The sequence below is a fragment of the Manis pentadactyla genome, chromosome 10, assembly GCF_030020395.1.
Source record: "Manis pentadactyla isolate mManPen7 chromosome 10, mManPen7.hap1, whole genome shotgun sequence".
NCBI lineage: Eukaryota > Metazoa > Chordata > Mammalia > Pholidota > Manidae > Manis > Manis pentadactyla.
In genome coordinates, this window is record NC_080028.1 from 73957576 (window position 1) to 73979327 (window position 21752).

Below are 21752 nucleotides of genomic sequence, written 5' to 3' on the forward strand. Positions count from 1 at the left end.
CTGAAATGGTGGCCAGAGCGTGAGGAGGCCCACGCCAGGGAACATCTCCACCCACATCTGCGGTGTGGCTTATTGTCATCCCCAGCTCCCCTGTGTCAGAGCCACTTGCTGGAAAGGTCAATACTGGAGCCAGGGTGGGGAGCAAATACAGGAGGCTTGTTATTTAGCAGAGGGCTCTGTGTGAACTTGGGCCCCTTGGGGCAGCTCCTCAGCCCCACTGCACCCTGGGGCAAAACACTTGCTCATTCACTCTCTTGTTTATTCAATAAAACTTGTTGAGGTCCTACCCAAGGCCACCCTGGGGAGGGGTGACAGCTGTGGCCCTGCAGCCAGCCTGGGAAGGTCCCGCTGCTTTTGATGGGTCCCTGGGGGAGTTGCCTCACCTCGGAGGCTTGGGGAACAGGCCTAGAGGGATTTTTTGGTTCTGTGTGTCTGGAAGGTTTGTTTTTAAGGATCCCTGCAGTGTTTTGAGATTGAGTGAATACAGGTTTCCTGTGTGGCTCCCCTCCTTTCCTCTGCCTCTTCCTGCCTCGTGTATGTGTCTGATTATAAGCATTTGCCTCTCTTTATACCCGCATGTACCTCTATCTTTCTCAGTGCTCCCGCGTGCGTCTCTCCGTGTTTCTTTCTCTGCTGTGGGGGTGAGGGGGAGGGCTTCCTTCTCTGGGTCTATTCTCCTCTCCCTGTGTATGCCCTCTTTATTCCTGTCCACTTCTCTCTGTCTCCCTCCTGGTCTCTCTGTCTTCCTCACTCAGCGTGAGTCTCCCTATCTGCCCCTCAGCCCCATCTCCATCCCTCCCTCTGTGTATCTCCTTTCTTTGGGTATTTTTGTTCTTTACCACCCACCCACCCCTGTCCCCAAAATAGCTGTACTCCAGAAGTACTCCGGGTTTTTGTTCCCTCTTCTCTTTGCTGCTTCCCAGACCAACTGTCTGCCCCAAGAATAGCTTTATATTTCGGTCTGGGAGGCTCTGCGGCTGGAGTGGTAGTGTTTGATTTCCCAGGGTCCCTCCCCTTTTCCAGAAGGTAAGCATCCATGTCTGTGTCTGTCTATCCATGAATCTGCTCTGCTTTCTAAACCCTAAAGAGAAATTACAAAGGCTTTTCTCAACATCAATGTCAAGACCCTTTAAAGACCACACACAGTTTTCACAGCAGCTCTCCCCATCTCCCTGCTTTCCAATTCAGCGGAGGGGATGTAAGTAGCAGGGCTGGATTTGGGCTTCCATTCCCTCTGTCCCTGCTCACTGTGTGACCCTGGGAAATGCAGACCTCTGAGCTTCAGAGCATGGAGCCAAGTGAGGCCCTACCCAGAGCCACTGCATAGTCCCGTCAAGTAATGTCAGCTCCTCTGGACCAGAGCAGCCACTCTTCTCCAGAATGCATCCATTTATTCCTTCATTCATCCATTCAACAATTTGGCAATGGACATCCATGGCTGGAGAGATTAAGCTGATCCCAAAGCCCCCATAAACCCCAATTGCTAAGAACTCCAGGTCATTGTTACCCGGAGACCTGGGGTCAGGATGAGCAGTATTACCTGAGTGGCAGCAGGAGCCCCTACAGAGTGGACTTCCAGTGAAACAGTGTCATGGACCATGGTTAGACCTTTGAAAAGTCACCCAGTGAACTCCAGGTAGGAAAAGTGGCATGAGTAGCTATTGTTTTTTAATGTCCCTTCCTTTATTTGATAAAGAGTCTCCAAGGAGGCAAAGAGAGGTCACAGTGTGGCAAAGATAGGTGCACTACCTCTGGGCTGTGGTTGTGGGAAGGAGAATATAAGCTTTCCTAGTACATTATTATCTTTCACTTTGTATACTCACATTCTGTAATCCATTCATACTCCATTTGTGAAAACAGGTACATGTCCTACATATCTTTGTACCCCAGGCTTTGTCTGGGGCTGGCATGTGGGAGGTTTTAAGAATGCTGGTGGTTGGATGGGTAGATGGATGAATGGATCGGTAGACAGTTTGTTGTATGAGTGTTTAAAGGGACATGATTCCTGTAAGCACACCCCACTCATATGATCACCAGGAAAGCCCACTGTACTTGTGATTGATTTGAAGAGAAGATTAGAGGGTGGTTAGAGTAACCCTCTGGCTGCTGCCCAGTCTGTTTTCATCCAGAGCCAAGATGGTAATTATCCAAGATGATAAGGATGACAGCTACTGATTGAACACCAAGGAGGCAAAGATGTTAGGAACCATCAGGAGAGCTTTAAGAAACGAGTTCAGAAGCTTTGGGCTGAACACTCTGAGGCCTCCTCTCTCCCTGCAGGCAGATTGTTCATTCCTTCTCCACCTTCCAAGAGCAAACTGAACACACTTCTATCATAAAACAAATGAGCATTGTCTTCTGTGTTCCCCAGTTGACTGAGAACTCCTCAAAGGCAAGGCTTTACTTTCTCCAAATTTTATTTTTCTATTATGTAGCACATACTTGGCATGTAGTATAGGCTAAGTTAATATTGCATGGACCGACAGACAGTTGGAAGGGTAGTTTGCTTTGAGGATGATGGGTGAGTTGATGGATGGATAGATGGTTGTCTTAACGGTGATGGGTGGTTGGAGGGATGGGTGAATGTATGGTTGGTTTTTTGGATGATAGGCTGTTGAATGGAAGGCTGGATTTGGATGGATGGATGGATGGATGGATGGGTGGATGTGACCTTATTAGCCTCCTACAGTCAGCCCCTGACATGATTCAAGAATCCTCCTACAGAGCTTCTGATAGTCCTCAAATGCATGCCTACCTGCCAGTAATAACCAAAGTACAAGTTATCTTATTAACTAACAAGCAGAATTATTTGAACTTTTCCAAATTCTGGGGATGGTAATGTACTGTATATTAGTGATTTAAGGCACAGACTTTGGAGACAGACCTGGGTTTGAATCTCAGCTGAACTAATAAAGCAGTGTGACCTGGAACAAATACATTCCTTCATCTTCCTAAGTTGTGGCTCTTCATTTGCAAAATGGGGGTAATAGCAGTATCTATGCAAGGTTATTTTATGAGGATTAAGTGAAATCATGAATGACAAGGACTGGTCAGTATTCAATAAAATGTATTGTTATTATGATACCGAACTAAAATGTATCCTCCTGTAGCTTTTTTTCACCGAGAATCAGGTATGTGCCAGACCATGTTATAATGTATATTCCATGGCAAACAATACTGAAATAGTCCCTTATCTCTTAGAATTTATGTCCTAGCGGGGCATCCAAACAATGAAAAGTAAACAGATAAACAATTTACACGATATTAAATGCTATTCAGAAAACTGAAATAAGGTGAGGGGAGAGAGAGTGATGTGGCCGGTGAGGGCAGATGGCCTTTTACTGAGCTGTGAACTAATGACAAGAAGATGCAGTCCTGCAAAGATCTAAGGAGAGCGTGTTCCGGGTAGCAAGCATAGCCAACAAAAAGGTCCTAAGACAGAACCGTGCTTGCTTCAGGAAAAGACAGAAGGCCAGGCTGGCGAGGTAGACAGGAGAAGCCATCAGGACACAGGAACCTTCTTGAGGCAGCTCACGAATGTTGTGCCATGGGATCGGACATTATCCGTGTTCATTCCATCCTGTCCTCTGGAACAATGGGGAAGCAGCCTCGCTCATTTGGCAGCTTTCCAATGATAGCTGACAGATTCTGACTCTCTTGGCCTCCAGGCTAACCACTCCCGATTCTCAGCTTTCCCAGGTGACATCCTGGGACCCCTGCAGACACTACCCAGACGTGTTCTGGGTCCCCTAAACCTAGCACCCACAGGAATCAGGTTAGACCCCAAAGAAATCAGGCCAAGGAAAGCCAGGAGATCTCTAATTGGAATTGTTATGAATTAAACCAATACGTGGTGTTTCTCCTTGGAACCATGTGCCTGGAACATCTGCAAGGGAAAGGAGGAGGAAAGGAGCCTTTGGGGCTGTTGTCTGGAGTCATGAGTCCAGGTGGATCAGGTATAGGATCTGGGTTTCAAAGAAAACCAAGAAAGATTCTGGCTGAGCTCCTGCTGGGCTGCCCTGGTCACTCAGACAGTCTCACAAGGGTCCCGGCTTCCTCTGCTGAGCTGTCTTCTCAGGTGGCCTGTCTCCGCGTGGGGACAAAAGGCTCCTTGATGCTTCCATTGTCATGGATACCAGAAAGAGAACTTATCTGATCTAGTGCCAACAAAAAGTCTAGAATTCTGGCATCTTGGCTAATTAGCTCATGGGTCACATGTCCACCTCTAAACCATATACATAGACTGTCGCCAGGGAGATGCAGTGTTCTAATTGGCCAGCCCTCAGCTCTGTGACTGTCCCCAACATTGATCGTGGAGGGAGACCGTCCCATCCGTAGGCATGGGGAATGGCGGAGGGGATGATGCTTCCCAAAACATTGGACGGTAAAGTTTCCATTCCACAAATGTGTAATTTCTAGAGATTTTCTGTACAATACTGTGCTTATAATCAATAATACTATTCTGTACACTTACAAATGTGGTTCAGAGATACCACTCATGCCTCATTTCCTCCTGCCGTGCTCAGTAGCTAATGTATGTAGTGATGTCTCCATCAGCTTTCCTAAGCTCCTCAGGGGTGGAAACATGTCTTAAGCCCCGCAGAGTCCCCCACTCCTGCTGCACCAGGACAGCATAAGGATCCAGGACATTCCTGGTTAGGTTGTATCAGGGTCTGAGCATGGTAGGACTGCTGCGTCCTTCAAATTGTCCCCAGGGTGCAGCACCAGAGAAACTCCTTGCCCCCCACCCGAGTACCTGCTGCTTCTCACCCCACCACTGTGGTCTCTTGGGTTTTCCCCAGGCAAAGCCAACAAAAACGTTCAGTGGGACGAGGACTCGGTGGAGTATATGCTAGCCAACCCAGTCAGAATCGCCTACGTCCTGGTGGTCCACGGCCGCGCCTCTCGGCAGCTGCAGCGCATGTTCAAGGCCATCTACCACAAAGACCACTTCTACTACATCCACGTGGACAAGGTGAGGGCCCCTCTTTGGTTGCCTCACTCTGGCCTCACTCTGTGGGCCTGTGGATCCTTCTCTAAGCTGACCTCTCTCTGGGGCATTTAGTCTTGAAGGGGGTGAGGAGGGTGTGTGTGTATATTTTCAAAGCCAGCTGTAACTTTAGACTTTCTCCATAAAATTGCTTTTCTTACCTCCTCTCCTTACTGCTCCACTGCCCAGTGGGAGCATAGCTACCCCAGGGTGAGCACACTTCTTCTATAAAGGGCCAAAGAGTAAATATTTTAGGCTGTGCAGGCCATACACTCTGTTGCAGCCACTCAGCTCTGCCATTGTGGAGTGAAAACAGCCAGGAGAAATATATAAGTGAATATTCATGGTTGGGTTCCAATAAAACTTTATTTATAAAAACCTGCAGCAGGCTTGCTGACCCCTGAGCTGTCTTGTCATAGGGGTTTCTGTGAATCTACTGACCTGACATGATTATGTCATTAGTCAAGAAGGCAAAGGGGATGCTTGACCCAAAAGGTCTGCTTCCAGTGGGCCTGTGAGATGGCAATGGAGAAGAAATTCCACCCTTGAAATACTCACCAGGTGCAGATACAGCTATACTTCTTAGCTTGTTATCCTCAGACCACATGCATCAGTGTTGTATAAAAGGGCAGTGTCTCAGGCACCAGCCCACACCTAGTGAACCATTAGCTCAGAGGTGGTACCAGGAATCTGCATTTCAAACCATTAGAGTGCATTTTTAAAAATTTGAAGGTTTGAATAGCGATGCAAAAAACACACCCCAGGCCTGAACCAGTTACTTGGCAAAGTCCACTATGTTCAGAAGCACTGTCACTGGAAGGGAAGGGATAGAGAGGGGGCAAGGGGCATGTCTGGGAGTTTTTTGGGCTTGCTGAAAGTCACCCTTTCTCTCTCGGGTAAAGCGCTCTAATTACCTGCATCGGCAAGTGCTCCAGTTCGCCCAGCAGTATGACAATGTCCGCGTCACCCCCTGGAGGATGGCCACCATCTGGGGGGGAGCCAGCCTCCTGTCCACCTACCTGCAGAGCATGCGGGACCTCTTGGAGATGGCTGACTGGCCCTGGGACTTCTTCATCAACCTCAGCGCAGCCGACTACCCCATCAGGTAAGGGCACCTGTGTACCATACCGGCCTGCTCTGAGGCCCTGCTTCCTCTCACTTCCTAGTCACAGCAGCAGAACCAGCGGCAGGGCAGTTCACCTGCTGTCTAGAGAAATGTGTCTGCCTCCATGAGATGCCGTGGAGACCGTACGCGGAGTCTCCATAAGGCCTCTCAGCGCAAGACGCACACTGGCCCCAGGAACCATTTGTGCTGGGTTCGTTCACTCACTCATTCAATGGATATTTATGACTACACAGTTTCCCAGCTGTGCTCAAGGATGCACTAAGGAGACAGGGATCCTACCCACACGCAACTGCCACTCAAGTGGGGAGACAAGCCACAAACAAAATTAGTAAAATGGTACATGAGAAAAATAAAGCAGAGAGAAGTGGGGGAGAATTGTAATTTTAACAAGAGCTGCTGGTAAAGTCCTCATGAAGCAGAACGGATGGAAGGAGGAGGAGGAATGAGTCACTCAGACAGGGCAAGTGGACCAGGCAGAGGGAACACAGGGTACTGAGCCCAGAGCCAGGGATGTGCCTGGCATTGGAAGGGAAATGGGGCTCCGTGTGGCTGGAACAGAGTAGGCGAGGGGTAGAGTAGTAAGAGCCAGGTCAGGCAGAAAATTAGGGTGAGATCATGTTGATTCCAGAATTTGCTGTTAACTCGAAGAAGAGGGAAACCACTGGCATATTTTGACCAGAGGAAGGACATGGTCTGACTTCAGTGCTCAGCTGAAAGGGGGCAGAGTGGAGGAAGTGCGGCTGGTTGCCACAGCTCTGGCAGAATCCCAAACAAGCTTCTGTGGAGAGTTTGAGGCTCGGGAGTGTGCTTATTTGGCCCCTATCAAATTTTAACAAATGAATTGATTGCCCACATTTTTAAATTGGGAGATTTCACATGAAACTACAGAGTTCAAGCGTCTCTTAAAGATCTGCCCACTCTGGTCCTGCAGCCTTCATGGAGGTGGTAGAGCAGCTAGCAGCCCAAAGGTGGTCAGAAACTCAGAGGCCACTAGAAAGGTCTGTCCCCTTATGAGCACTGATCTGCTTTTTAAAAATAGATTATAAACAAGGATATCTAGAGATCTTTCAAGGAGCGAAAACAAAGGCAAGAAATGGAGCTATCTTTCCTACCAAGAAGGCAGCTCCTCATTTGACTGTATCTTCCAACCTGATTTATTGACTAGGCTGGAAAGGAGAAGTGGGTGGGGGGTGAGGGCAGGGCCTCCCTTCCGCCACTGACATTAGGGCGCTGGGGACAACACTCCCAGAAGACCTCAATGAAGATGTCTCAAAAACACACACATCCTTTTGTCAGGGCCCTTTCCAAAAATGCACAAGAGCACCGAGAATAGTATAGTGAACCCCACATGCACACCACTCGGTTTCCACCCTGAATAACCCGTAACAAGCCTGTCCTGTCGTATCTGCCCTCACCCTCTTCCCCCACCCGATAAAGCATTTTCAAGACACCTGTAGTTGTATCTGTACCTATTTGAGTGTACATCACGAAAAGAAAAACTCTTCTAACATAATGCCAATATGATTATCACACCTAAAGTGATAATAATTTTATTATTAAGAATAGCCAGTCATTCTTTTTTTTTTTTTGAAGTATTAATTTTTTTTGGTACCATTAATCTACAGTTACATGAGCAACATTATGGTTACTAGACTCTCCCCATCATCAAGTCCCCACCACACACCCCATTACAGTCACTGTCCATCAGTGTAGTAAGGTGCTGCAGAATCACTACTTGTCTTCTCTGCGCTATACAGCCCTCCCCGTGCCCCCCCTACATTATGTGTGCTAATCGTAGTGCCCCTTTTTCCCCCCTTATCCATCCCTTCCCACCCATCCTCCCCAGTCCCTTTCCCTTTGGTAACTGTTCTGTGAGTCTGCTGCTGTTTTGTTCCTTCAGTTTTTTCTTTGTTCTTATACTCCACAGATAAGTGAAATCATTTGATACTTGTCTTTCTCCGACTGGCTTATTTCACTGAGCATAATACCCTCTAGCTCCATCCATGTTGTTGCAAATGGTAGGATTTGTTTTCTTCTTATGGCTGAATAATACTCCATTGTGTATATGTACCGCATCTTCTTTATCCATTCATCTACTGATGGACACTTAGGTTGCTTCCATTTCTTGGCTATTGTAAATAGTGCTGCGATAAACATAGGGGTGCATCTGTCTTTTTCAAACTGGGCTGCTGTATTCTTAGGGTAAATTCCTAGAAGTGGAATTCCTGGGTCAAATGGTAAGTCTATTTTAAGTTTTTTGAGGAACCTCCATACTACTTTCCACAATGGTCGAACTAATTTACATTCCCACCAGCAGTGTAGGAGGGTTCCCCTTTCTCCACATCATCACCAACATTTGTTGTTGTTTGTCTTTTGGATGGTGGCCATCCTTACTGGTGTGAGGTGATATCTCATTGTGGTTTTAATTTGCATTTCTCTGAAGATTAGTGATGTGGAGCATCTTTTCATGTGTCTGTTGGCCATCTGAATTTCTTCTTTGGAGAACTGTCTATTCAGCTCCTCTGCTCATGTTTTAATTGGATTATTTGCTTTTTGTTTGTTGAGGAGCGTGAGCTCTTTATATATTTTGGATGTCAACCCTTTATCGGATCTGTCATTTATGAATATATTCTCCCATACTGTAGGATGTCTTTTTGTTCTATTGATGGTGTCCTTTGCTATACAGAATCTTTTCAGCTTGATATAGTCCCACTTGTTCATTTTTGCTTTTGCTTCCCTTGCTCAGGAAGATACGTTCATGAAGAAATTGCTCATGTTTGTGTCCAAGAGATTTCTGCCTGTGTTTTTTCTAAGAGTTTTATGGTTTCATGACTTACATTCATGTCTTTGATCCATTTGGAATTTACTTTTGTGTATGGGGTTGGACAATGATCCAGTTTCATTCTCTTACATGTAGCTGTCCAGTTTTGCCAACACCAGCTGTTGAAGAGGCTGTCATTTCCCCATTGCATGTCCATGGCTCCTTTATCATATATTAATTGACCGTATATGTTTGGGTTAATATCTGGACTCTCTATTCTGGTCCACTGGTCTGTGGCTCTGTTCTTGTGCTAGTACCAAATTGTCTTGATTACTGTGGCTTTGTAGTAGACCTTGAAGTTGGGAAGCGAGATCCCCCCTGCTTTATTCTTCCTTCTCAGGATTGCTTTGGCTATTTGGGGTCTTTTGTGGTTCCATATGAATTTTAGAACTATTTGCTCCAGTTTATTGAAGAATGCTGTTGGTATTTTGATAGGGATTGCATTGAATCTATAGATTGCTTTAGGCAGGATGGCCATTTTGACAATATTAATTCTTCCTAGCCAAGAGCATGGGATGAGTTTCCATTAGTTAGTGTCCTCTTTAATTTCTCTTCAGAGTGTCTTGTAGTTTTCAGGGTATAGGTCTTTCACTTCCTTGGTTAGGTTTATTCCTAGGTATTTTATTCTTGTTGATGCAATTGTGAATGGAATTGTTTTCCTGATTTCTCTTTCTGTTAGCTCATCATTAGTACATAGGAAAGCAACAGATTTCTGTGTATTAATTTTGTATCCTGCAGTTTTGCTGAATTCAGTTATTAGTTCTAGTAGCCAGTCATTCTTAAAATATTGAGGTCGCATATCTCCAGGAGTTTTGGTTACAAATCAGGATCCAAATAAGATGCAGGCGTAGACGGATGTTCCCGATTCTTGGTGCCCGCCCTTCATTTCTGGGCTCAGAGGCATCTTGTTGTGTGTTGGGGGTCCCTGGACACTGGAGGGAACCTGAGGAAGGCACGATCTTCGGTTGACTTAGTCAAGACATACCTGGCACCCTTGAACCTGAGAAAAATGATGGGGTTTAGAAAGATACCTGTTTTCTTTTGCTCATGGGACAGGAGGGTTAAATGGGTGATTACAAACCATCACTGGCAGATTTTACTTATTTACTTATTTATTCATCCAAACATTCATTTCACAAGCATTTGTTAAGCAATTCCTATGCTAGGAACTATTTGGGCATTTAGCAAACAGGACACAGCCCCTACCTGGTGAGTGCAAACCTACTTGGGAAGATGGAATTAGCTGCAAGGGAGACCTCGTGCCTGGCTTGAAAGGACTATAAGAAGGGAGCTGGGGAGGGCCATCCTCAGGGGTCAGAAAGGCCTCAAATGTGCAGTTTGAGTTGAGACCTGATAGATAAGAAGGGATGGTCTGGCAAATGAGAAAGAGATCATCATTCTAGACTAGGACTTGTCTGCCTGCACTATTGACACTTGGGGCCGGATAGTTCTCTGTGGTGGGGGCCGCCCTGTCCTGTGCACTAGAGGAAGAATAGCAGCATCCCTGGCCTCTCCCCACTGCACCCTACAGAGCTTCCCCCAATCCACTCACCTGTGGCAACCACAGATCTCTCCAGACATTGCTAAATGTCCCCAAGGGGCACAGTTGCTTCCAGTTAACTCTAGTTCTGGGGAGAGAGAACAGTCTGAACAAGACTTGGGTCAGAGATGAGCTAGTTGCAACTGAGAAATTTTTAAATGGATGGACTATAATAAACAAAAGAGTGAAGGGGAGGTGAATTTTGAGAAGTACAGGGCAAAGGTGAGTTAGAACATTCTCCCCCAGAGAAGAAGAAGAGAGTTCAGGAACATCCCAAAGAAGAACTGACTGCGACAGCCCAGGTGGAATCCCGCAGGCATCTGGGGGCAGCTTGAGACTCGCGGCTGTGCTTGTTTGGCCCTGCTCAAATTTTAATACATGGATTGAATGCCCATATTTTTAAATAGAACTGAGTTCAGAAATATCCAAAAATGCTCAGTGTAACAGCAAATGAGTCAGGCACTTCCTTCAACTCTCAAAGCAAACCTGTTTTACCTTAAGGTGAACTGAAGCCCAAGGTCATTTACGTAATGTGTGGCAGAGTGGAGATTAGAACCAGTTCTGCTCAGTTCCAATGTTAGTGTCCCTTCTGCTTGAAGGTGGCTCCTTGGGGAGGTCAGCCAGGCACAGAGTGGCAGGAAGGGCCCCAAGCTGCCTAGGGAGCATGGCAGGAAACAGTCCTACCCCCCAAGTGGGTAGTGGTCCCACCATCTGGCCGCAGGGACTGTCACAAGAGAAGGTACCAGGAGGTAGGAAAACCACCTGTTGTCCCTGAGTCTGACCATTCCTCCTCCAGCCCTCCAGTGGAGGCCCCAGAGGTCATCTCAGTTAGCTCAGGTGGCAGAACCTGGCCAGAATCCTCTTGAGGTCAGGTGGGCATACTGGTGCCCAAGGCCCTTCCCAAGAGAATCACATTGGGTGTTAAGGCTGCCCCCTACAGGCTCTGGGTTGATTTGCAAGTTGAGGCCTTAACCATGGGTAACTTACCAGGTCCACTTGGCCAGTAAATCAGGATGACTAGCATTTCAACATCCACAAAGATGAATGCTCCCACTCTGAGCGGAGGACTCAGGGTTCAAGTCTGAGTCCTGCCAATCCACTAGCAGTGTCAGTTCGGTCTTTGTGAATGAGGATATAATAAAAGAACCTAGCAAAGGTTCACAAAGAATGCCCAGTACAGGTCAATTCCTGAGCTGTATCCAAGGCTACACCTCAAAAATCTCCAACAGGCCCAGAAATCCTTTCTCAGACCATGTGTCTAACCTACTTTGGGGTTCAGTGAGTACAGTCATCCTTTTCCTAGCTTTTTTAGGTTTAATGTTCCAGGTCTCTCTGCGTCTGTCAGTCTGTTTCTCTCCATCTACCGCTCCCTCCTGTCATTTCCGGGGCCCTCCAAGTTCCTCTGCCCACTCTGCCTTGCCAGCCTCAGGGCCAGAGGCACTTTATACGTCAAGCTCTGCTGGTCTCCCTTGCTGTTGTTTTTGTGAGGCCGCCCCACACAAACACATAGGAATTTTGCAGATGAATGGTTTTATCCTGGGCAACTCTGATAGGCTCTCACTTTCCATCTGCCGCTCCATCTGTAGCTTCCAAAACCGGCACTTCCACCCCAGGAAGGGCGAGCAAACCTAGGAGCCTGCTTGAAGGGCGAGAGTACCCAAGTCAGAAGCTTCTGAGACGCTCTGTAAACTTGGAGGATATTCGCAGGCAAGCCCATCCAGTGTGGCTCCTGTGAGCTGCTCTGTGGCTTGATATCGCCTCCCTGTGTCCCCTACCTGGTTCTAACAGGGGGCCAGACCCTTCTCCTCCTCCTAAGTCGTAAAGGCTTTTGGTCTACTGGCCCCTAGCCTGTGTAGGGCCTAGATGCAGATGGCCTGGTTACAGATTCCATGTATCCACCAGTGGACCACGTGAATCCACGCAAGTTGCTTCTGCTTTCTGCATCTCAGTTTCTCCAGCTAAAAAGCTAAAAGTATTAGTACCTACTTCATAGGGCTGTTAGGAGGGTTCAAGGAAGTACTGCACATCAAGGCTTAGCGCAATGCCTGACTTGCAGAAAGTGCTGGACACACACAGGTGGTTGCTCTGACAGCGGTGAGACAGTGTGGGCCTCATGGGTGGAGCTTCACCATCAGCCAGGGTTCCCTTTACTAGTGAAAAGCCACGTAATGTACCTCTTGAACTCACCTTTCTTTCTAATGTGGGAAAAGCAAAGTTAACCTATAAAGACTGAATGTGTCAAGGAAAACAGGATAGAACCAACATGTTTCTGAACGTGAAGAATAGCCCTGTATTTGGAATATGAAGTGAAGTGTATTTAAACAGCCCAAACCTTCCTGCTCTACTGTGCTGTGACCTCCCACCCTGGGCACTCACAGGCTCTGGCTGAAGGTGGTTATGTATCTGTGCATGGATGAAAATGGATGTTTTCAAACACTGAGACCCTGCTAGGTCTTGAATCATCAAAGGACATGATGGTGTTATTCAACAGATTCTATTTACTAAGGCAGGTGATGGCGCTAACGTACTTAAGCCAGCTGGGCCATAGGAATGGATGAAACGTGGTTCCAATGGTTGCTTGGTTTGGGCCTGTGGAACAGGCCCCACGCTATGTACTTTTCATGAGGCCCTGTGTCCTGGCCACATCAGGTGTAAAGGAGGAGGGATGAGTGTGTCTTCGGCCCCTCCACGGCTCCCCTTCTGGGGGGGTGGGTGTGCATGTGTGTGGCGGGAGAAACAGTGTTGAAATTCTTCAAGCTAAACCCAGGATCTGTGAATCCTCCCTCTGAGGAGCTACATGATCTAACCCAGCAGGGCCCCCATGTCGACAGTCCAGCTACACTTGCCCAAACACCCAGAGCACTGTCTTGCAACACCACCAGAGCCCCAGGCCAGGAGGAGCTTCAGGGCTGCTCTGTGGGGCCTCAGCAGTAAAAGCCAGCTCGTAAAGACAGGAAGCAAGCGTCCATCCAGGGCTTCTCTACTGTTCCAGAGGCCGGTGTTTACATGGCACTGATCAACGAGGCTAACATCCAGATCTAGTAAACATTACTGTGTACCTACTGTGTGTCAGGCCCTCTGCATAGACCTTCAAACACACATTTTGTCTTAATCCTTATCCCTCAGAGCATAGCTTGCACTGTGGAAGAAAGTTTAAGAAGGTTAGTATTGAAATAGAACTTCTAGTAAATTTTACAGGGAAATCAAACCCTGATATTATATATTCAGCACAGATCCTAGTCACCCTAGGACTTGAAATTAAATTAACTGGTACAGATGCCCAGACATCTGTGCACAGTGGCTCCCTTACGTTTCATTTCTTTTGTCTGCTCTGTGATTTCTTCAGTAGGTGAAGGAATTCCTTTTGTTAATAGCCACTCGCAACCACAGCAGATAAATGCACACACAGCCCTTTGTACACCCCTGGCATTACCCTAAGTGCCTCACACAATCCTGGTGGCACTTCTGTGCAATGCACCCTTCTTGTATCCCCATTATTCAGATGAGGAAATGGAGGCACAAAGATGTTAAGACACTTGACCACGAGGATACAGCCAGTGAGCAGCCAAACCAGGATCTTTTTTTTTAATTGAGGTAAAATTCATCTAACATAAAATTAGTGATTTTGACATGTTCAGCACAGCAGCATTTAGCACATTCACAGTGTTGGGCAACCATCACCTCTATCCAGTTACAGATCATTTCCATGAGCCCAGCAGGATACCATTCCTGTCTCCCCGCCAGCCCCTGTCTCAGACCATGTGTCCAACCTACTTTGAGGTTCAGTGAGGACAATCATCCTATTCCTAGCTTTTTTAGCTTTAATGTTCCAAGTCTGCCCACTCCACCTGGGGAGTCACCACTAATCTGTCTCTGGATATGTCCTGTGAATGGCGTCATACAGTATGTGACCTTTTGTGACTGGCTTCTTTCACTTAGCATACTATTTTAATGGTTGGTCCACATTGTAGTATGTATCAGTACTCCATTCCTTTTTATGGCTGAGTACTATTCCACCGTGTGGGTGGATCACAGTTTCTTAATTTATTCATCAGTTGCCAGGACAGGGATTAAGAGCTCCCCCAAAGTGCTGTCTCTTAGCCGGCTTGGATAGTCCTGCGTGTTCTGAACCGAGGCCCTCATCTGGTTTAAGGAGATGCAACTCCATCACGTGGGACTCTGCACAGCATTGGTGCATAGGGACTTTTGTTGACTGAGCCTGATGATGCCAGGGTTGGGTGGGGGTGATGATCTGATGTAGCCCTGTCCACAGAGGCCTGGGGACCTTTCCCATTCAGCCTGGCCCTCCTGTGCCTAATTTTAAGAGAGTGGTACCTGGTGATGCTGGTTGGCCGAGACAGACTTGGGGTTGGATATGGAAAGACAGAGGCCTGGAGTCTGAGATCTAAGGTTCCCTTTTTCCCCTTCTTCCTTCTTCTACCATCCAAGCCCATTCTGAAGGCAACCTGGTAGTGTCTTGGGGAGGAAAGAGCTCAGGCCTGCCTGGTAAGGCCAGCCAAAAATGGGCTTCTCCTCCTATAGATGAATTCAGGAGATGGGGCTCCTTCTAATTTCACTCATTCACTCAGCAAATATTTATTTAGCACCTACTATGTGCCAGACACTGTGCACACCAGGTATTCAACAGTGAGGAAAAGTATAATCAGTCCCTGCCCTCATCATAGTGGTCAAGGGTGCAGACACGAGCCGGCCCACCTGGGTTCAAATCCCAGCTGTTCTGTTTACTAGTTGGTGAACTTAGACTTGAGGAAATCACTTAATGCCTCAGTTACACCATTTGTAAAATAGGGATAATAACAACACCACTCCATATGGCTACAGGGAGGGTCATGTGAGTTAGTGTATGTGAAGTGCTTTGCGCACGGTAAGTGCTGTGTATGCAACAACCATTGGCATTAATAGGGGGGAGACAGACGCTGATCAGAATAATCACACAAGTCAACATATTACAAAATGAGTCAAGTATTCTGAAGGAAGGCGGGTGGTCTAAGAGCACTTACAAGCAAAGCTCACCTGGACCGAGGGCTCTGGGGTGGCCTTCCTGAAGAGGCAGCATGTGAACTGAGGTGCATCTGATGGGCAGGGGTTCACCAGCGGAAGTATAAGGGGTCCCAGGAAAGTGTTCAAGGAGAGGGGACGTCATGGGCAAAGGCCAGGTGGTAGGAGGGAGCCTGCGTGTTCGAGGAGCTGAGGGAAGGCCAATGTGGCTAAAAGAAAGAGCAGGGGGTTTGCTTCTACCAGTGAGGTAGGTCCTGGCCAGGCCTGCAGGACTTCAGAGCTCCTCTTGAGTGTTTGAATCCTTCGCACTGACCTGTGTGGTCTTAAGGGGGTGTAATCATATTTGCAATATGAAGCCATCACATAGGCTGTCCTGCAGAATCATGGGAGGAGGACCCAGTGGGAGTGGGGAGGCTGGGGGGAAGGCGATGTGAGCCCCCTCTCCTCTCCAAACCCCCAGCAGAGGCAGGAGGCCTAGAAGCCATCATGAGCTTCCTGAACCCAAGTAGCCATTTTTCCTTTCAGTCCCACAGAGCCAGGCAGCTGCCCTCTGTTTGGGGATCAGGGCCCCACAGAGCCTCGTTTGGGAGACTCAGAGAGCAAGGGGCTGGCACAGAGAACAGACAGTACCCAGGGACCGGAGGCAAGAGTCTCAGAGAGCTGGTCAGGAGAGCACTGAGTGGGAGGCAACAGGAATTAGGGGAGGGACCTCAAACAACATGGATGGAGGCCCCTCTTTGTTCTTCTGTTTTGAATTGCGGTTAAATACACGTAACCCAAAACTCACCATCTTCACCATTTCTAAAAGTCAGTTCAGTAGGTGGGAAGGGCGTTACCCATCTCCAGAGCCCTTTTCCTCTTGCAAAGCTGAAACTCTGTGCCCATCAAACAATAACTCCCCATTTCCCCTTCCCGCAGCCCCCGGCAACCAGCACTCTGTTTTCTGACTCTCTGAATTTGATTATTCTAGGTGCTTCATATAAATGGAATCATACAATATTTGTCCTTCTGTATCTTATTTCACTAAGAATAATGTTCTTGAGTTTCATCGATGTAGCATGTGTCACAATTTCCTTCCATTGTGTTGGACTTTGCTCATCCATTCATCCATCAGTGTAGACCCTTGAGTTGCTTCCACCTTTTGGCTTTTATAAATAATGCCACTCTGAACACAGGTGTATAAATCTCTTCCCCTCCCTACTTTTAATTATTTTGGGTCTATACCCAGCAATAGAATTACTAGATTGTGTGGTAGTTTTATTTTTATTTCTATGAGGACTCCCCCTTCTTTATCCACAGCAGCTGCATTTTCATTCCCACCAGTAAGCAGTACATAAGGGCTCCAGTTTCCCTACATCTTCACCAATGTATTACTTTTCTGCTTTTCTTTGTTGTTCTAATGGATGTGAGGTATTTCTGGCTCTTTTTAAGGAGTGTAAACTCCTGAAACAAAGGGCCCTGGAGTCCTTGGAAGCTTTGAATAGCTGAGGTAGCTCTCAGTACAACTATGAGGTTAGCCACAGGGAATTGTCTCTCGCCACAAGATCACACTCTGAAATGATTCTTCTAGAACTTCTTACCAGCCTCTCTCAGTCCCCTTCTCATTTCCTGTCTTTCGGAATAGGACCATCTGGTCACCTGTTCAGCAGCAGCTGGAAACCTGTGTGGCTTCCACCTTGCTCCATCGGGCTGCATGCTGTAATGGTGACATCTTTCTAATGCATGCTCCCCACCTGTGATCCCCTCCGTTTGAGTCCAAGTCAGACACTCATCGCTTCCCACCTGGGGCTCCAGAAACCCCCAGGAGGACACCGTGCTACCCAGACCCAAGAAATGGGCTAGAGCTTCTCCAAGGCCATTTGGAAAAGCAGCAGCCACCTGCCACCCCCCACCCTGCCCCTGCAAACGTACAGTTCGCTTACTGAGTATTTCTTGGGCACAAGCTGAGTGCCAGGCACGGGGCTAGGTATTGGGAGATGCAGTGCTAGAAAGGACTGGCTTATTCACAGCAGAGTTTAAAATCTGTGGGAGAAAAGGAAATCATATAAGTGAAACAACGGCAGGGTGTCATGAGGGAGAATAAGGAGGCCCACGTTAGGGAACGTGGTCAGGGTAGATCAGATGCCTTTAAAGAGCAATGTTTAAGCCATGTCCTGAAATGGGGCCCACTATGGAAAGAAAAGGAGTGGGGGTATCAGACAAAGGGGAAAAGCATATGCAAGGTCCCTGAGGCAAGGAAGTGCCCATCATGTTCCAGGAACTAGAGAAAAGAGCAGTAAAATAGAGCAGGCCCATGGAGATGAGGAGAGGGAGAAGGTGCGTTTGGAGCAACACCAAGGAGCATAACCTCCTTGGGAAGACATAGGCATTCATCACTTACCAGCTTGTGAGTCACCCCTTCTCCTGCCCACCTGCCTCTCCTCTCAGTGCTATCAGCCTCTGTCTTGCTTTCCCAGGGCTCCTGCAAGAAATTACCACCAACTCAGGGGTTTAAAGCAACAGAAATCTGTTCTTCCACAGCTCTGGAGGCTGGAAGTCTGAAATCAAGGTGCCAGCTGGGCCATGCCCTCTCTGCAGACTCCAGGGAAGAATCCTTCCTGGCTGCTTCCTAGTTTCCAGTGGGCATGGCAACCCTTGGCATTCCTTGCCTTGTAGCTGCATCTCTCCAGTCTCAGTCTCCTTCCCTGTCTGTCTGTCTCTCTCACGTGGCCTTCTTACAGGCACCCCAGTTATTGGATTTAGGGCCCACCCTCATCAGTGTGACCCTATCTCAGCTGATTATATCTGCAAAGACCCTGTTTCCAAATAAGGTCACCCTCTGAGGTTCTGGGTGGATGTGAATTTAGGGAGGGGGACACCCTTTCACCCACTACAGCCCATGGCCCCTTGCTGGGCCGAGGGCAGGGCGCAGCTGTCCTTGGATGCAGGCAGCGCTGTGCTGGGTCTGCAGCGGCTTCTGGAGTGGGCACTGCTTTAGCCCACTCCAAAGGCAGTTCTTATGCAGACTCCACCCTCTCACCTCCATGTCAGGATGGAGCTGGCGTTCTCCAGTTCCTTCTTTCAACAGTCATTTTGTGAGCACCTACAAGCTCCAGGCCCTGGGGATACAGCAGGCAGCAAGAGAGGCCGGGGCCCTGCTCGGGGAGGGTATTGTCTCCTGACATGGCTGCAACAGGAAAATTAGAATTCTGTGTGAGTCTTGAGATTTTTCTCTAAAATACCTTTAAACAATCAGGTTCTTTAAAATATCACAACTCCACCTCAGGCCAGGTTAGGATAATTCCTTGTGGGAAGCAAGAACCTCTCTCTGTTTTTTTAAAGTGCCCCCAGATGAGTGAGGGTTGAACACCACTGGTCCAGGAAAGACTAGACAATCATCACTTAATTACAGTAATAAACAGCAAGGTAAATGCTATGATGGAAAATATATTAGCCCCAGGACTTCATGGGAAGTCTGATTGGGGGCCCAGCTCCCAGATCTCTGGGCATGACCATCTCCCTTATTGGCCACTTTCTCAGCACCCAGCCACTTTTATCCTTGGTTGTACGAAGATGCACACCCTCTCTCCTGAGACCCCCAAGCCCTGGTGTGACACCATCCATGGGAAAGCTCCACCCAGATAATGTGTGCTTTGCAAAGGGTGTGTTGGCTCAGGATGTTGTTCACAAGGGAACTGGAAAAACATGCCAGTAATTATGCTGTTAACAGTTTTGTTAGCATCTAGTAGCAAAATAATCATTTCCTCAGCCCTGTTATTTTTCAGCCTGGCAGAGCACACTCCTGCCTTTGCAGAAATGCAGTTGGTTTTCCTCTTGCCGACTGTTCTGGGTCTCCTGAGCTATATTTTAGGTTGGACAGCTCTTTGGGCTTTCTGGAGGTGAGGACTGACCCAGGCATCCCCTGGATAAATGGAATGAAGTTGCAGTTCTTGGAGTTCTCAGGGGACTTGGTTGAAAGGTGCTGAGGCTCCTCAGAAAGCCAAGAGCGGTCATATGAGTGTAAACACTATCTTGGCTAACATAGATGAGGAAGGATGTTCCTGGAAGGATATGGAGGAGTTCACACAGTCATCATGAGAGGGGGCCGAACAAATGCAAGAATGACATGTTTCACCCAAGGGATGTTGCTGTGTGCCTTAACTGTATTGTCTCTCTGCTTGCTGGCTTGTTTGTTTGCCCACACCAGTTCTTTCATTATTGAAAAAACAGTCCTGGGGAAAAGAGTCAGATGGTTTTATCTGTCATACATATGTTCATTGGCCAGCAGAGAGTAGAGCACTTTGGTTATTCAATCATTCATTCATTCATTCATTCATTCAACACAAGCTGATTGAGATTGGGGAATAATTCAGTTCAGAGATGCAGGGAAGTCAGTGCAAGGTAAGGAAAGAATTGATTAAAGCGAGAGTATCAGGGAATGGCAGCTGCCTTGCAGGCAGCAGAGAGCAAGGAAAAACAGAAGCAGGAAAGGAAGCTCACTGAACTCCTGCTCTGCATAAGGCAGATCCCTTGCCAACTCCTTCAGCCAGGGTCCCCTGGAATCCAGTGTCCACTTGAATTTGCACAGTGTGGGAACTAAGTCCCTACCACCCCAAGATTTGGGGGAGCCGCAGACAACTGGATGGAGGGAGATTATGTTCTGGGAACTTCCCAAAGCAAAGAAAGGAGATTTTCCACCAGGCTACTAAAGAGCACAGTCTTACAGCTGTGGTCCTGTCCAGGTCACCCAGGCGATGGGAACTTGCAAGTCCCAGATCAGTGCTCTCAGCAGCCCCTCCCTGCTTATCTGAGTAGGACAGCGACAGAGTGAAGACTTATGCTTAAGTCTGGAGAATAGAATGAAATAGCAAAATAACAAAGACACTTACCCCTGGAAGAGCGCAGAGACAAAATGTAATGAGTTGAGCAATAAGAAGGATTTAAGGCAAAAAGGTGCACACTCAAAGAAAGGAGAGTGCGGGCAACCTCAGAGAGGAGGTGCCCTTAAGGGTTTAGGGTTTGGAGTTTTATAGGGCTTTTTGGGTAGGAGTCAGTGTAAGGCATGATGTATACAGGTGATTCATAGTTCTTTTGAAGTTTTGTCTTAAGAATAGGGTTACTTGGGTGACTGTGTTAGTCCGGATCTCAGCATTCTTTATCCACATAGGTTTATTTACACTCTAGAGGTCTATATCCTATCGTGGATACAAATTTACTGGCTTAAGGGGCTGGAAGAAGAGGAAGAACAGCATGTAGATTAAGTTAGAGAATAAGCTGGGCCTTTTTCACAGGCCAAGTAGATTTTACAATGGCATGATCTAATTGGTATGATGAAGACCTGGGCTGTGCTCTGATACTTTTCTTTTTCTGTGGAATATCTGGACATTCCAAGTCACTCCTCTAGCCTTCGAAACTTTAACTAATTAACTAATTAACTCTGTGAGTCCTTTCTGGTTCTCTGGCTTTACCTGGTTAACTCTTTGGGTCCCATTTAGTGGGCTCCACTGGCCTTATTCTCTCTCCACCTACTTATGTCTGTCTCTCCACCTGATATTATTAGATGCCAGGCAGTGTTCTAGACCAGCACTGCCCAGTGGAACTTTCTCTGGTGATGGAAATATTCTGTAGCTGTGCTACCCAATGCACTAGCCACTAGTCATATGTGGCTACTGAATGCTTGAACTGTGCTTTGTGGGACTGAGGAACTGAATTTTAAATGCAATTTAATCTTAATTTAAATGTAAACAGTGTATCGAGCAGCAGAGTCCTAGATGCTCAGGATGGAGTAGTGAACAAACCAATTAAAAACTCCTACCCTCTTGGACTATATGTTTGTATCATGGGGCAGAAATACTTCTGCCAGGAAAATTACTCTGCCATTAGCAAAATCAGAGAGAGTAGATGCCACCAGTTCAAAAGTTAGTGTGGTCTCCATCCTCTGCCAGTTTGATGGTCTCACCAGATCCCAGGCTGATGATGCATTGAATTGAACTTGGTGAGGGGTTTTCTTCCTAGCTTCTCCCTCCCCAGAGCTCAGAGTCCTCCTCCCCTTTAGCAGAATTTTCTGTGTGTCCACAGGTGGGGTATTTCCAACCCTGGCACCCTTCTGCCCAGTGCATTTCCTTTCTCAGGAAAGGAAAGCCTTCATATATGTGTGGCTTGTCCACCAGTGGCCAAGAGCAGGGATGGTGTATATCCTGGGATGCTGCAGGCACATCCGGGCACATCCCGGCAGTTTGGATGTGAGCCCAGTTAGTCCACATGGTTGATCCGCACT

The 21752-nt window shown here is 47.4% G+C and overlaps 1 protein-coding gene across 3 annotated transcripts in view; it reads left to right on the forward strand.

Annotated features, from left to right (window-relative positions):
- The window catches only part of XYLT1 (xylosyltransferase 1), a 320591-nt gene that overhangs the window by 221956 nt on the left and 76883 nt on the right, over window positions 1–21752 (forward strand). For all 3 annotated transcript variants that reach the window (XM_057486977.1, XM_057486976.1, XM_057486978.1), the window contains 2 exons: window positions 4803–4975; window positions 5893–6095. In XM_057486977.1, coding sequence (XP_057342960.1) covers window positions 4803–4975; window positions 5893–6095 — 376 coding nt within the window. The remainder of the gene's footprint in view (window positions 1–4802; window positions 4976–5892; window positions 6096–21752) is intronic.